The sequence below is a fragment of the Lepus europaeus genome, chromosome 19 (genome assembly GCF_033115175.1).
Source record: "Lepus europaeus isolate LE1 chromosome 19, mLepTim1.pri, whole genome shotgun sequence".
Classification (NCBI taxonomy): Eukaryota; Metazoa; Chordata; class Mammalia; order Lagomorpha; family Leporidae; genus Lepus; species Lepus europaeus.
The window spans coordinates 10,612,818-10,627,730 of record NC_084845.1 but is presented as its reverse complement, the minus strand read 5'-3'; the positions used below and the strand labels follow the sequence as shown (position 1 = coordinate 10,627,730).

General features: G+C 51.7%; 1 protein-coding gene across 7 annotated transcripts in view; it reads left to right on the top strand.

Moving 5' to 3' along the window:
• The window catches only part of POU2F2 (POU class 2 homeobox 2), a 66,522-nt gene that overhangs the window by 47,446 nt on the left and 4,163 nt on the right, over positions 1-14,913 (top strand). For 4 of the 7 annotated variants that reach the window (XM_062176362.1, XM_062176366.1, XM_062176365.1 and 1 more), the window contains 4 exons: positions 11,759-11,864; positions 11,970-12,061; positions 14,419-14,532; positions 14,689-14,830. In XM_062176362.1, the coding sequence (XP_062032346.1) occupies positions 11,759-11,864; positions 11,970-12,061; positions 14,419-14,532; positions 14,689-14,830 (454 nt within the window). Of the gene's footprint in view, positions 1-11,758; positions 11,865-11,969; positions 12,062-14,364; positions 14,533-14,688; positions 14,831-14,913 lie in introns of all 7 variants that reach the window. The other 3 variants (XM_062176364.1, XM_062176369.1, XM_062176367.1) reach the window with 1 other exon arrangement.

Genomic DNA, 14,913 nt, shown 5'->3' with positions numbered 1-14,913 from the left:
TGAGGCTGGTCCCTTCCCCCACCTCCCACCCTTAGGGTTTCCCTTTGTTTGTTTGTTTTGTTTTTCTTTCTTGACAGATAGAGTTAGACAGTGAGAGAGAGACAGACAGACAGAAAGGTCTTCCTTCCGTTGGTTCACCCCCGAAATGGCTGCTATGGCTGGCGCTGCGCCGATCCAAAGCCAGGAGCCAGGTGCTTCCTCCTGGTCTCCCATGCGGGTGCAGGGGCCCAAGCACTTGGGCCATCCTCCACTGCCTTCCCAGGCCACAGCAGAGAGCTGGACTGGAAGAGGGGCAACCGAGACTAGAACCCGGCACCCATATGGGATGCTGGCGCCACAGGCAGAGGATTAACCAAGTGAGCCACGGGGCCAGCCCCTTGCATTTCCCTTTGTGCAGTGACTGGAATAATCATAGTCATTGGTTCATCCAACTGGCACTTACTGGGCATGTTTTTGTATGCCAGGTCCCATTTATGACCTGCAGGGACAACTATGAACAAGGCAGAGGTCCCCCCCACCAAGGACCTTATGTTCTGGTAGGGAGATAGGCAGTGGACAGAGTATGTGCAATAAGGAAAATGAAATAGGTCAGTTTCCAAAAGGGAGGCGGCCTCTAAGTGGAGTGGTTAAGGAAAGGGCTTCACTGGGAAGACGGCCTTTGAGAGTGGAGGCCTGGCGGGTCGTGAAGGAGCCAGGGGGTTGCAGAGTTCCTGAGACTGGGGCCAGGGAACGGTGTGTCTGGCGCAGAGTGAGTGAGGACAGGTCACAGGTGTGAGGAATGGCAGTGGGGCCAGGGTGTGCAGGGTCTCCTAGGCCAGTACAAGGAGTGTGAAATGCGTTCTAAGTACAGCAGGAGGCTATCGGAGGGTTTTCAGTGGGGAAGTGACGTGACCTCACTGATTCTTCACAGAGCTTTTCTGGCTGTTTGGGGAAAATGGACTGCAGGAGATAGGAGTAGAAACAAGGGGCCGGTAGGAGGTCATTGCAGGCATCCAGGTGGGAGATGAGGGGACTTGAGCCAGGAGGTGATAAGGTGGGGCCCTAGATGCCATTTTGTGTGGTTTGACTGGGTCAAGGGTAGTTCCTAGGATTTTTTTTTTTAATTTTATTTATTTATTTATTTATTTATTATTATTTTTTTTTATTTTTGACAGGCAGAGTGGACAGTGAGAGAGAGAGAGACAGAGAGAGAAAGGTCTTCCTTTTGCCGTCGGTTCACCCTCCAATGGCCGCCGCGGTAGCGCGCTGCGGCCGGCGCACCGTGCTGATCCGATGGCAGGAGCCAGGTGCTTCTCCTGGTCTCCCATGGTGTGCAGGGCCCAAGCACTTGAGCCATCCTCCACTGCACTCCCGGGCCACAGCAGAGAGCTGGCCTGGAAGAGGGGCAACCGGGACAGGATCAGTGCCCCGACCGGGACTAGAACCCGGTGTGCCGGCGCCGCAAGGCGGAGGATTAGCCTAGTGAGCCGCGACGCCGGCCTAGTTCCTAGGATTTTGGCTTGAGTAACTGGATAGTGGTGAGGTGGTTTCCTGAGTTGGGGAAAAAGAAACAGGGTGTTTGGGGGGGCTGTTGTAGGAAACAGGAGGCTCAGTTTGGACGTGTTAGGGTTTCAAAGAGCCTGTGAACACTGCAAGTGGAGGCATCAGGGCAGAACCCAGCAGAGTCGGGTTGGGGCTGGCTGTGTTAGTTGTTGGAAGAGGCTGAACCCTAGAGCTAGACAGGGTTCCCACCCTGGAGAGCTCACAGGGGAGAAGCCAGTGCCTGTGTTTGGGGAATTTGTTGTGATTTCCAAAATGCTTTCTGGATAATAACGTGACTCAGGTCTCAGAACAACCCCATGAAGAGTGAAACATTATTATCCTCATTTTATAGATGAGAAAACTGAGGCCCTGAGAGAGCAATGACTCAGTAATAATGGCTGTCTTCTGTGGAGGACCAATTAAGTGGCCAGGGATCAGCTAAGCATTCTGCAGGTCGTGTCTCATTTCATTCCTTTAAAAGCCCCTGAGGTAAGAATTATTGTCGCCTGAGGAACTTGAGGCTTCATGAGGGTGCGGAACTGCCCATGCTCCCACAGTGTGTGAGGGGCAGTCAGGTTTCCGGCCGTCTCCAAAGCCCAGAACTTTCCATGACACCTTGTATCATCGTCCTAGATGGTTAAAGAGGTCGAGCCCAGAGAAGTGGTTTCCCCAGGCCACACACAAGAAGCAGGCAAAAGTCAGCTCCAGCCCCTGGATTTCTGCACTGGAAACTGGACCCTTGCACCCCACTGGTCTCACCGCCCAAGGGTAGCAGCTCCACTGGCACCGTTCTCACATGGATTCTCCCCAGGGCAGTTCCAATGACAGGTGCTCGGGGGCCCCAAGGCTGACAGCACTCAGAGTGCCAAGAAGTCGATCCTAGTTTTTTTGTTTTATTTTTTTAATTCACAAATAATAATTATGTATATTTGTGGGGTACAATGTGATATTTTGATACATATATACATTGTGGAATGATCAATCTGCTTAGCATATCTGTCACTTTAAATATTTATCCTTTAAGTGAGAACCTTTAAAATCCACTCTCTTAGCTGTTTTGAAATGTACAGCACGTTACTGACCATAGTTACCATGCTGTGCAGTGAACACCAGAACACGTTCCTCCTGAACTGACCCTGGGCTTCTCTCCTTTCCCTGCTCACCTCTTCCCCTCCTGTCCTTATTTTATTTTATGATTGTTATTTGAGAGACAGAGAGCTCCCATCTACAGGTCTACTCCCCAAATGCCAGCAACAGCTGGGGCTGGGCCAGGCTGAGCTAGGAGCCAGGAGCCCAGTCTGGGTCTCCCACCTAGATGATAGGGGCCCTGGTGTTTGAATCTTCACTGCTGCTTCCCAGGGTCTGCGTTAGCAGGAAGCTGGAATCAGAAGTCAGAGGCAGGACTCGAACCCAGGCATCCCAGTGTGAGATGTTGGTGTCTTAACCCGGAGGCCAAATGCCTACCCTGCTGTCCTCGTTTTGAACAGTTTATCACAATATAGCTGACACAGTTCCCAGCCCCCACTCACCCTGTTCTCCCCACTCTGGACTTAACTCCAGGCTGTCCACCTCTTAGAGTGGAGGTCTGGACCTGAGCACAGCATGCCCCATGAGGAATGGCTACCGAGTATGGGCCCTCAGGCTGACCCCATCCTGGTCCTGGAGACTGCAGGCCTGGGTGGAGGCCTGCAGGGGCGGGTGAGAGCCACAGCCAAGTGGGCTGTCTTCCCTGTGCACTGGGGCGAGGCGCGGCACCTGGGCCATGTCACAGCCGACCGCTCTGGGGCCTAGGCCTCCTCAAATTCACTCTCATGGCTTTCTCTTCCTCCCAGGTGAACCAAACCCTGATGGGAAGGTGGGCAATTACACAGGTCACTTGTGTAGGATAGAAACTGTGTATCGATTTTTCTGCCCCCAGTCTGTGGCCTGGTCCCAGCCAGCCTGACTTGAGGTTTTACCTCATTTATTTGTTGAAAATTTGCTGATCACTTCTCAAGTTCTTCCACAGGGTTGGGGCAGAAGAGTTGGGGTGGTACAGGGTGATCACGATTCATCAGTGAGTGTAAGCATTTGGCACACAGGTTAAGATGCTGCTTGGGATGCCTGCAACCCACCTCAGAGTGCCTGGGTTCAAGTCCTGGCTGTGCTCCTGATTCCAGTTTCTTGCTGGTGTGTACCCTGGGGGGCAGCAGGGTGCCTGCCACCCACAGAGGAGACCTGGGTTGAGTTCTGGGCCCCTGGCTTTGACCTGGCCCAGCCCTGGCTATTGCAGGACTAAACCAATGGATGTTCTTTCTCTCACTTTCAAATAAATAAAAATTCAAACACAAGATTTAGGGATGAGCAAGAATTGATCTCACCCCTTCTCAGCTTCTGTGAGGTCCACTGACCCTCAGCGCTAGTGTTCATCATAGGTTAGGAACAGAGCAGTTGCGCTATGAAATACGCTCGGGGTTCTCCGTGTCTCAACTGTGGGGAACTGGGGCCCCCTATCGGCTACTCTGGTCTTGAGCCTGCTCACCAGTCGCCCAGCATCTCCTCTCTTGCTTTCTCTTCTTCGTCTCTCTAATCAGCATTTAGTGGATGTCACCATGCCCAGATATCTCTCTGGAGAGAGAAGGTAGACACGTCTGTGCCTTTACAGAGCCGATGTTCCTTCTGGGTGAGAACGTAGAGGAGAAGCTGATAAATGTGAAGGGAAGGAAAGATGTAACAGAGAGGCCAGAGAAGAAGGGAAGCCCTTTGCTGCAGCTGGTGGCCAGGAAGGCCTCTGTGAGGAGGGTGCCTGACGGTCTCAGACGACCACAGGGCCCGCCAAGGACACATCTAGAATGGGGAGGAGCTACGGTCCTGCGCAGGGGACTTCTTTCTGGATTCAGTAACAGGAAGGAGACCAAGGCCTGTGTGGCCGGACCTGAGTTGGGAAGGCAGTCATGTGAGGAGAGAAAGGGGAGGCAGGCAGGGGACTGGGCCTCAGGGCGGTGGTGAGGAGTCGGGTTCTTTTACAGAGGCCATGGACCTTCAGTTCACAGACCATCCTCAGGAAGCATCTGTGGGTGGGATTTAGAGTGTCCATCAACTTGGATGAGAAAAAAAAAAATTACCTGTCAGTTTTTACTGCCCTCTAACTGAAAATGTAGCATTTCCTTCTATTTTGACTAGAGGCAACAGGCCAAGCAGTATTAGAGGTACTTGGACTTTGTCACCAATGAAATACACAGAGATTTTATTGTTTAAAGACCTATCTATTTATTTGAAGGCAGAACAATGTGGACAGAATAATGCATACCCACACACATACATACAGAGAGATATCCTCCATCCACTAGTTCACTTCCCAAATAGCCACACCACCCAGGGTTGGGCCACACTGAATCCAGGAGCCAAGAGCTGGTTCATTGCCCAAGTGCCCACAACAGCCAGGCCTAGGCAAGGCCAAAGCCAGGAGCACAGAACTCCATCCGGGTCTCCCTCATGGGTGGCAGGGACCCAAGGAGTTGGGCCATCTTCTGCTTCCCTTTCCAGGCACATCAACAGGAGGCTGGATCAGAAGCAGAGCAGCCAGGACTGGAACTGGCAGTGCAGCATGGGATACCAGCATCACAAGTGGCTGCTTAACCCTCCTTGCCACGGCGCCAGCCTCCAAAGACTTTCCGCCTCTTACAGTTGTTGCGGATCTCTCAAAATGTTGTTTTCATTTTGTCGTTGCTTGATTTGTTATCAGATCTATTGCTGAATATTGTTATTTAATATGCTTATAAAGCACCTCATAAATTACTGCACAGGTGGGCATTGTGGTGCAGGAGGTTAAGCCACCACGTGGGGCATACACATCCTATATCAGAGTGCCTGGGATTGAGTCCCGGCTACTTCACTTCTTTTTTTTTTTTTTTTTTTTTGACAGGTAGAGTTACAGACAGAGAGCGAGACAGTGAGAAAGGTCTTCCTTTTCCAATGGTTCACCCCCCAAATGGCTGCCACGGCCGGCGCTGCGCCGATCCAAAGCCAGGAGCTGGGTGCTTCCTCCTGGTCTCCCATGCAGGTGCAGGAGTCCAAGCACTTGGGCCATCCTCCACTGCCCTCCCAGGCCACAGCAGAGAGCTGGACTGGAAGAGAGGCAACCAGGACTAGAACCCGGCGCCCATATGGGATGCTGGTGCCACAGGCGGAGGATTAACCATATGAGCCACGGTGCCGGCCCCGTGGCTACTTCACTTCTGATCCAGCTTCCTGCTGATGCACCTGGGAGGCAGCAGGAGCTGGGCTAAGTACTTGGGTCCCTGCCACCCATGAGGGAGACCAGATGGAGTTCTGTGCTCCTGCTTTGGCTTTGCCCAGGCCCGGCTGTTGTGGGCATTTGGGCAATGAACCAGCAAATGGAAGATCTGTCACTCTGCCTTTCAATTAAAATAAAGATGTCTTTAAAAAAAAAAAAAAAGTTAGGAGTCCAAGAAGAATTAGACATGCCTCTGCCTGTTGGAATTTCAGCCTAGCAGAGGAAAAGTGAACATCAACAAACACATTGCCTGGGAGCAGTGCAGCACAGGGGAGTGTGAGTCTTGTGTTGTGGGATCCAAAGTGTGTAAACTTTGGAGGGAAAAGAAGACAAGGTTATGAAGCCAGAATTAGGCATGGAGCCCGGCTGGGTACATTGTAAACAATGGCCCTGAAGCTTAAGTTCTGCCCACTTCTTTTTTTTTTTTTTTAAGATTTATTTATTTATTTGAAAATCAGAGTTACAGAGAGAGAGAGAGAGAGAGAGAGAGGAGAGAAACACGAGAGAGGAAGCTTCCTCCCACTAGTTCACTCCCCAGATAACCACAACAGCCAGGGCTGGGCCAGGCTGAAGCCAGGAGCCAGGAGCTTCTTCTGGGTCTCCCATGTGGGTGCAGGGGCCCAAACACTTGGGCCATCCTCCGCTGCTTTCCCAAGTCATTAGCAGGGAGCTGGATTGGAAGTGGAGCAGCCGGGACTCAAACCGGTGCCCATATGGGATGCTGGTGCTGCAGATGGCGGTGTCACCTGCTACACCACAGCACCTGCCCCCAAGTTCTGCCCACTTCATTGGCTCCATGATGGACAGACATGGCCATGGAATTTTTATTGGGCTGAGATTAGTTGGAACAGAGAAGGCAAAACAGGCACAGTTCCTAAAGGTAGATTCAGAACTTTCAAACCCTAAATTTGGGTCCTGAGGTGATTAGCAGCTCAGGTGAGAAAGGTGAGAGGTCAAAGAACATCAGGGTGCTCTGACCTCTCCTGGACACAGAAGGAAAGGCCTGCCAGGGGACAGGGAACAGCAGTGAGTGAATGGCTGGAAAAGCAGGTGGTCACAGTGACTCTGGGGAGGGGAGGGGACACTAGGACACCTACTTATTTACTTGATAAGAAGTATTCCAAATCCAAGAGTACAGAAGGACTTATGTATACCAGGGATATGTTCTGGTATGGAAATGTTGTCTATGCATGCCCAACCAAACACGTAGGTATGCTTTTTTTTTTTTCTTTTACAATTTATTTATTTATTTCATTTTGAAAGCAGAGAGAGACAGAGAGGTTGCTCATCCACTGGTTCCCTCTTCAAATGCCCACAACAACTGAACCTGGGCGAGGCTGAAGCCATGAGCCAAAAACTCCATCCAGATCTCCCACATGGATGGCAGGAACTTTTTTTTTTTTTTTGACAGATAGACAGTGTGAGAGAGAGACAGAGAGAAAGGTCTTCCTTCTGTTGGTTCACCCCTCAAATGGCCACTATGGCCAGCACTGCGCCAATCCGAAACCAGGAGCCAGGTGCTTCTTCCTGGTCTCCCACGAGGGTGCAGGCGCCCAAGCACTTGGGCCATCTTCCACTGCCCTCCCGGGCCATAGCAGAGAGCTGGACTGGAAGAGGAGCAACCGGGACCAGAACCCAGTGCCCATATGGGATGCCGGCGCTGTAGGCGGAGGATTAACCAAGCGAGCCATAGTGCCGACTCAGGAACTTTTTTTTTTTTTTAAGATTTATTTTATTTATTTGAAAGGCAGAGTTACAGAGAGAGACAGAGAGAGAGAGAGGGAGGTTGAGAACACAGAGAAAGATCTTCTATCTGCCGGTTCACTTGCCAAATGCCATAACAGCCAGGGTTGTGCCAGGCCGAAGTCAGGAACCAGGAGCTTCATTCATTCTCCTACATGGGTGCAGGGACCCAAGGACTTAGGCCATCTTCCACTGCTTTCCCAGGTGCATTAGCAGGAATCTGGATTGGAAGTGCTGCAGCTGGGACTCGAACTGCTGCCCCATATGGGATACCAACATTTCGGGCAGCTGTTCAATCCATTAGGCAAGAACTTGAGCCATCACCATTGCCTCTCAGGGTGAGCTTTATCAGGAAGCTGGAATTGGGAGTGGAGTTCCGATTTGAACCTAGGTCCTTTGATATGGGATGGAGGCAGAGACACCAACTGGATGTCCTAGGCACTAGGGCTGCAGTGACGCCTGAATCAGGCAAGATCACATGCTCACGGAGCTGTTTCCAGCGAGCGTGGCATGCCAGGAGTGAGTAGACAGGAAGAGCAGCAGCTGGAGACGGATGGTGAAAGTTGTGAAGGAGATGAAGTGGGAGTGGTAAGGGGCGTGGTTTAGATTAGGTGCCAGAGGGCATCTCTGTGCAGACGACTTTATGTTAGGATCTTAGACAGAAGAAGGCAGGAACTACAACTGCCTCACAGAAGGAAGAACACGTGTACAGGCCTGGAGGCAGGGGCGAGCCTGGTGCATCTGACTGCTGGTTTGTTTGAAAGGCAGAGCTGGGGTAAGCCACCATTTGGGACATCTGCATTTCATATTGGAGTGCTGGTTCAAGTCCCACTGCTCCACTTCCAATCCAGCCTCCTGCTAATGCATCCTTGGAAGCAGCAGCTGATGGCTCAAGTGCTTGGCTCCTGCAGAGACCCAGATGTGGGAGATCCAGATGGAGTTCCAGGCTCCTGGCTTTGGCCTTGCCCAGTCCTAGCTGTTGTGGGCACTTGTGAAGTGAACCAGCAAATGGAAAATCTCTGTCTCTGTTTTCTCTCTTTTTCTCACTGCCTTTCAAGTAGAAGAAAATAAATAAATAAACAGTAAAAGAAAAAAAGGGCAGAAGGACCAGCCTTGTGACACAGTGAGTTAAGCCACCACCTGCAAAACCAGCATCCCACATGGGTCCCACTTCAGGTTCCGGCTGCTCCACTTCCAATCTAGCTCCTTGCTGGTATGCCTGAGAAAGCAGCAGAGGATGACCTGCTTGGACCCCTGTACCCATGTGGTAGACTTGGATGGAGTTCTAAGCTCCTGGCTTTGGCCTGGCCCAGTCCTGGCCATTGCAGCCATTTGGGTGGTGAACCAGCAGATGAAGGATCTTTCTTTCTTTCTTTCTTTCTTTCTTTCTTTCTTTCTTTCTTTCTTTCTTTCTTCCTTCCTTCCTTCCTTCCTTCCTTCCTTCCTTCCTTCCTTCCTTCCTTCCTTCCTTTCTTTCTTCCTTTCTTTCTTTTTTCATTTGACAAGTAGAGTTATAGACAGTGAGAGAGAGACAGAGAGAAAGGTCTTCCTTCTGTTGGTTCACCCCCCAAATGGCTGCTATGGCCGGTACTGTGCTGATCTGAAGCCAGGAGCCAGGTGTTTCTTCCTGGTCTCCCATGTGGGTGCAGGGGCCCAAGCACTTGGGCCATCCTCCACTACCCTCCTGGGCCACAGCAGAGAGCTAGACTGGAACCCATATGGGATGCTGGCACCGCAGGTGGAGGATTAACCAAGTAAGCCATGGTGCCAGCCCCATTCTCTCTCTCTCTCTCTCTCTCTCTCTCTCTCTCTCTCTCTCTCTGTATGTTCTCTGTGTGTGTCTTTCTCTGTAACTGCATTTCAAATAAATAAATAAATCTTTTTTTTTTAAAGGCAGAGAAACAGAGACAGAGATCCTCCATTTGCTGGTTCTCTCCTCAAATGCCTGCATCAGTTAGGGCCATGCCAAAGCCTGGGGCCTGGCTTTCCATCCAGATCTCCTACTTGGGTGGCAGGGACTCAGGCACTTGAGCCATCAACTATTGCCTCCCAGGATGCACATTAGCAGGAAGCTGGATTAGAAGAGGGGTGGTGAGTACCTAATCCACACGCTGTAATGGAGGGTGCAGAGATACCAGGTGGGCACACCACAACACCCACCCAGGCTTGGGGTACTTGAAAATCAGAAGGGGCTGAGTAACTGGAGACTAGGCAGCAAGGGAGAGGGTGGCAGGAGCTGAGGTGTGGGAGGCTAGCACGAGCCTCTGTATAAAGGGCCGCCTAAGCTAAGTAGGGAGCCAGAATGTATTACAGGACAGGGGAGCGGGGAGCTAGATTGTATTACAGGGCAGGGGAGCGGGGAGCTAGATTGTATTACAGGGCAGGGGAGCGGGGAGCTAGATTGTATTACAGGGCAGGGGAGCGGGGAGCTAGATTGTATTACAGGGCAGGGGAGCGGGGAGCTAGATTGTATTACAGGGCAGGGGAGTGGGGAGCTAGATTGTATTACAGGGCAGGGGAGTGGGGAGCCAGATTGTGTGGGGAGGATCTTGCTTTTTCTTTTGGATGTGTTCAAACATAAAAGTCATGTACCCATCACCCAGCTCCACAGATATCAATGTTTTGCCAGTCCTATTAGCAAATAGGATTTCATCTATATTCCTTACTTCTTTGGGGATTATTTTTCTCTCCCTGCTTTCCTAACTCATTTCCCCTTTTATTAAAAAAAAAAAACTTTTTATTGACATAGAAAAAATACAAAAAAGTACACAAATCCTACATATACTTGCTCAATAAATAGCCATACACCAAGCACATCTGTGGAGCTGGAACCTAGAGACCTCCCAAAGCTCCAGCAAAGGGAGCATAGCAGAATCTTCTAGTACTGAGTCCACGGGTGATGGATGAGATGGTGGGCTGCCCATCTCACTGTGCCCAGTCACAGTTTATGCATTCCTTCTGTTGCTGACAGATGCACAGGCTCTCTTCTGGTCTGAGCTGTTTCAGATGGTCTGTGTGAACATTCTAGTATGTATCTTGTAGGTGGCACTTACAGGCCCAGAGTGGAGTTGTTGGGTCGTGAGGCAGGTGTTTGTTCCACTTTCGTTGGCCAGAGCACAAAGTAGGTGACTTCAGCTGCAGATGTGTGCTACCTCACGGTTCTGGAGGCTACAAGTCAGAAATCAAGGTGTTGCAGGGCTGGTCCCTTGTGAGGCCTGGAGGGAAAGGATCTGTCCTGGGTCTCTCCCCGCAGCCTGTGGGCAGCAGTCTTTTCTCCATGTCTCTTCACATCATCTTCCCTCTACCCATGCCTGTCCCTGTGTCCAGATTCCGCCCCCCCCCCCTTCTTTTTTACAGGCAGAATTAGACAGTGAGAGAGAGAGACAGAGAGAAAGGTCTTCCTTCCGTTGGTTCCTCCCCCAAATGGCCGCTACGGCTGGCGCTGCGCCGATCTGAAGCCAGGAGCCAGGTGCTTCCTTCTGGTCTCCCATGTGGGTGCAGGGGCCCAAGTACTTGGGCCATCCTCCATTGCCTTCCCGGGCCACAGCAAAGAGCTGGCCTGGAAGAAGGGCAACCGGGACAGAATCCAATGCCCCAACCGGGACTAGAACCTGGGGTGCCAGCGCCGCAGGCGGAGGATTAGCCTGGCCCAGATTTCCCCTTTCTATAAGGACCTCAGTCCCACTCAGTTAGAACCCACCATCATGACCTCGTTTTACCTTGACCATCTACAAAGACCCCATCACACTCTGAGGGTCATGGGGTCAGTATTCCAGCCTATGTCTTGGAATTGGGGGTGGGGACACAATTGAACCCCTAACAGTACCAAAGAGTTTCCCAAAGTGATTGCACCAATTTACACACAGCCATTTGCTGGAGTATTTTAAAGCTAATTCTAGACATCACATGATTTGCCTTGGGAGCTTTTTAAAAGGAGGAAAGACTTGGTCTGGTTTACATTTTTAAATGACTCTATTTGCTCTGTGGGAATGTAAGACAAGGCAAATATTTTATCAAGAAAGAAAAGGTAAATAAAGAGCAAGCCCTCCTAGGACTGCTCAGGTGGGACCCTGTATACTCCATGGTCAAGATGGCGTTCACTTGGGTGTCCTCAGAGACCAAGGGGATCACTTCCGTCCCCAGGCGGCTTCCTCGAGACTCAAGTATTGCAGAGAGGGAGGCCCCTTGCCAGGACTCAAGCTTTTTATCCCCCTCCAGGACATACAGCAGCTCCTCCAGCTTCAGCAGCTGGTGCTTGTGCCCGGCCACCACCTCCAACCACCTGCTCAGTTCCTGCTGCCGCAGGCCCAGCAGGGTCAGCCAGGTAAGACCCCCCACCGCCCTCCACCATGGCTTCCTTGGCACTTCCCAAAAGTCCCCTTGCCTCTCCCTCACACCTTAGCCCTGGTATTCCCCCTTGTCTCCCCAGGCCTGCTACCGACGCCAAATCTATTCCAGCTACCTCAGCAAACCCAGGGAGCTCTTCTAACCTCCCAGCCCCGGGCCGGGCTACCCACACAGGTGAGACTGTCCCCTGAGTGTGCCAGGCTGGATTGGGGGCAGGGCTTGCTGAGGACTGGGTGGTCAGGGGCAGCATCGTTAGGTATGATGGTCTCCTCTCCATTAGCCCACCCCATAGCCATAGACATCATTTGGGGAACTTGGGGCCTGGTCACACTGTGCCACTGATTTGCTGTGGGACCTCAGGCAAGCCACTCTCCCTGTCTGGTCAGCTCCTTCCTCTATAGAATGAGAGGAGAGGAGCCAGACTAGTAGTTCTTAACTCTTTAGGTAAATGGACTCCTTTGAGAGTCTGACAGATTTAGATCTGATCCTCATTTCCCCCAAATGCTTGTGTGCACAAACATGGAATTCCAGGGGCTTACAAGTTTTAGACTCAAAATGGGCCAAAGATGGGTTTTATTTGAAAACTAAATTTCCAGAAAGTCCCAGGTTTGCATCTTTTCCTCACAAACCAGAAGACCTGAGCAAGACTGGATCTACACCTCTGTGGTGGGCAGCAGCAGTGACCAGGGGCCCCTGAGGCAGTGTCAGGTCTGCAGGCCACTTCGGCATCTTCTTGGCTGGACCCCAAGGCCAAGCGTCAGTTTGCTGCCTTGGCGCTAGACTTCAATAATAATTTTTCATCACCCTGTATGAATTGCAGTTCTTTCCTATCCATTTTTTAAATAGTCCTTTTAAAAAATAATGTAAGCTACTCCAGAAAGAGTGAAAAGTTTAGAGACTAATACAGTTCTTAGCTGAAGTTCTGATGTCCCAAATGTCCTGAAAGAAAGTTGTTCCTGTAACATTGTTACCAGAACTCATTTGGCTCAAAATCTGGCCCTCCCCACCACGAGGCGAGAGAGTATGACCTTTCTGGGTCCCTCTTGATGTGATAGTCTTGCTGTAGTAGCACTGTTACTTTGCCTGACTACAGTGGTGGATTGATTCGGATGGGGGTAGGGGTGACATTTTCTAAGAAATATGCAATGATATCTGAAAAACTCTTGAAGTCCAAAACACATCTGGCCAAAGTTTTGAATAATCAAGGATTTAGGTGACAAACATCCTGCCCCACCACCTGCTTCAGATCTTTTATTTTAGGATGCTGAAGCATTCCAGACAGAGCTGTTGCTTCTTTGTCAATTCCCATAATCATCCATCTGTCCATTATTTTAAGAGTTTTATTTTCCAACAATTCATTTTTTAGGACTTAACTGTTTTACAGCAATTTTAGATTCACAGCAGAATTGAGTGGAGATACAGAGATATCCCATCTCTGCTGTGCCCTGCACATGCATAGTGGTCCCCGTTATCCACACCCCCACCATGTGCTATAGCTCACTGCCGAGCCTACGCTGATGCATCATTATCTCCCGAAGTTCACAGTTTACATCAGGGTTTATTCCTGCTGTTGTACTTTCTGTGGGTTTGCACAACCTACTTTAAAAAAGATGTATTTATTTATTTGAAAGTCAGAGTTATACAGAGAGAGAAGGAGAGGCAGAGAGAAAGAGAGAGAAGTCTTCCATCTGCTGGGTCACTCCCCAGTTGGCTGCAATGGCTGGAGCTGTGCTGATCCGGAGCCAGGAGCCAGGAGAGTTAGACAGTGAGAGAGAGAGAGAGACAGAGAGAAAGGTCTTCTTTTCCGTTGGTTCACCCCCCAAATGGCTGCTACGGCTGGCGTGCTGCGCCGATCCGAAGCCAGGAGCCAGGTGCTTCCTCCTGGTCTCCCACACGGGTGCAGGGGCCCAGGGACTTGGGCCATCTTCTACTGCTTTCCCGGGCCATAGCAGGGAACTGGAGTGGCAGCAGAGCAGCTGAGACTTGAACCAGTGCCCATTTGGGATGCTGGCACTGCAGGCGGCAGCTTTACCCGCTGTGCCACAGCGCCGGCCCCAACCTGCTCATTTTAAACCCAATTCTCCCAACAATCTCATTGGGTAGGCAGAGCAGCACCTCCTGCAGAGGTGGCAAGTGAGGCCCGAGGGGGTTAAAAAGCTTGCTGGAGGCACCCAGAGCCAAGTCCTTGATTCCCCATAGAGAAGACAGAACCACTGTCCCCACTGCAGGGAAAGAGCACCCGTGAGATGAGCTGGCTCTTCCTTCCGGGACAGTGCGGTGAGCTGCAGGAGCGACCCATGAGGCGGCAGTCAAACCTTTAAAGGGGTTGCCAAGAAGAGCGGGGGCGCCTCCTCGGGCATGGCTAGGGAGTCTGCAAGAAAACCTCAGTCTGCAGAAGAGAGGGGGAATGTGCAGCCATTGCTGAGCCCCATCCCGGTCCCCCACCCTGCATCCCACCCACCTGCCCACCCCGCCAGGCCGCGACCCACCCCGCACCTCCTGTGCCCGACCCGCACCTTTCGCACCCGCAGCCCCCCAAATGCTTGGAGCCACCATCCCACCCCGAGGAGCCAAGCGATCTGGAGGAGCTGGAGCAGTTCGCCCGTACCTTCAAGCAACGCCGCATCAAGCTGGGCTTCACGCAGGTGCGGGCTCGCCTTGCAGACTGGGCGGTGGGCGTGGGAACGAGGGCGCGTGGCCACCAGGTGGACGTGTTGTGGGCGTGGCTCTGGTGGGTGGAGTGGGCCCAGTCCCTAAGGCTCCGCCCTGACGTTGGCCTCATCCCCAACCGACCTGCACAGGGTGATGTGGGCCTGGCTATGGGCAAGCTTTACGGCAACGACTTCAGCCAGACGACCATATCCCGCTTCGAGGCCCTCAACCTGAGCTTCAAGAACATGTGCAAACTCAAGCCCCTGCTGGAGAAGTGGCTCAACGACGCAGGTAGAACTGGGCTGAGGCTCCAGGGTGGGGGCGGGCGGTAGCAGGAAGGCACTCTCTCATGCCCAGGTCTCCTGCTGGCACAG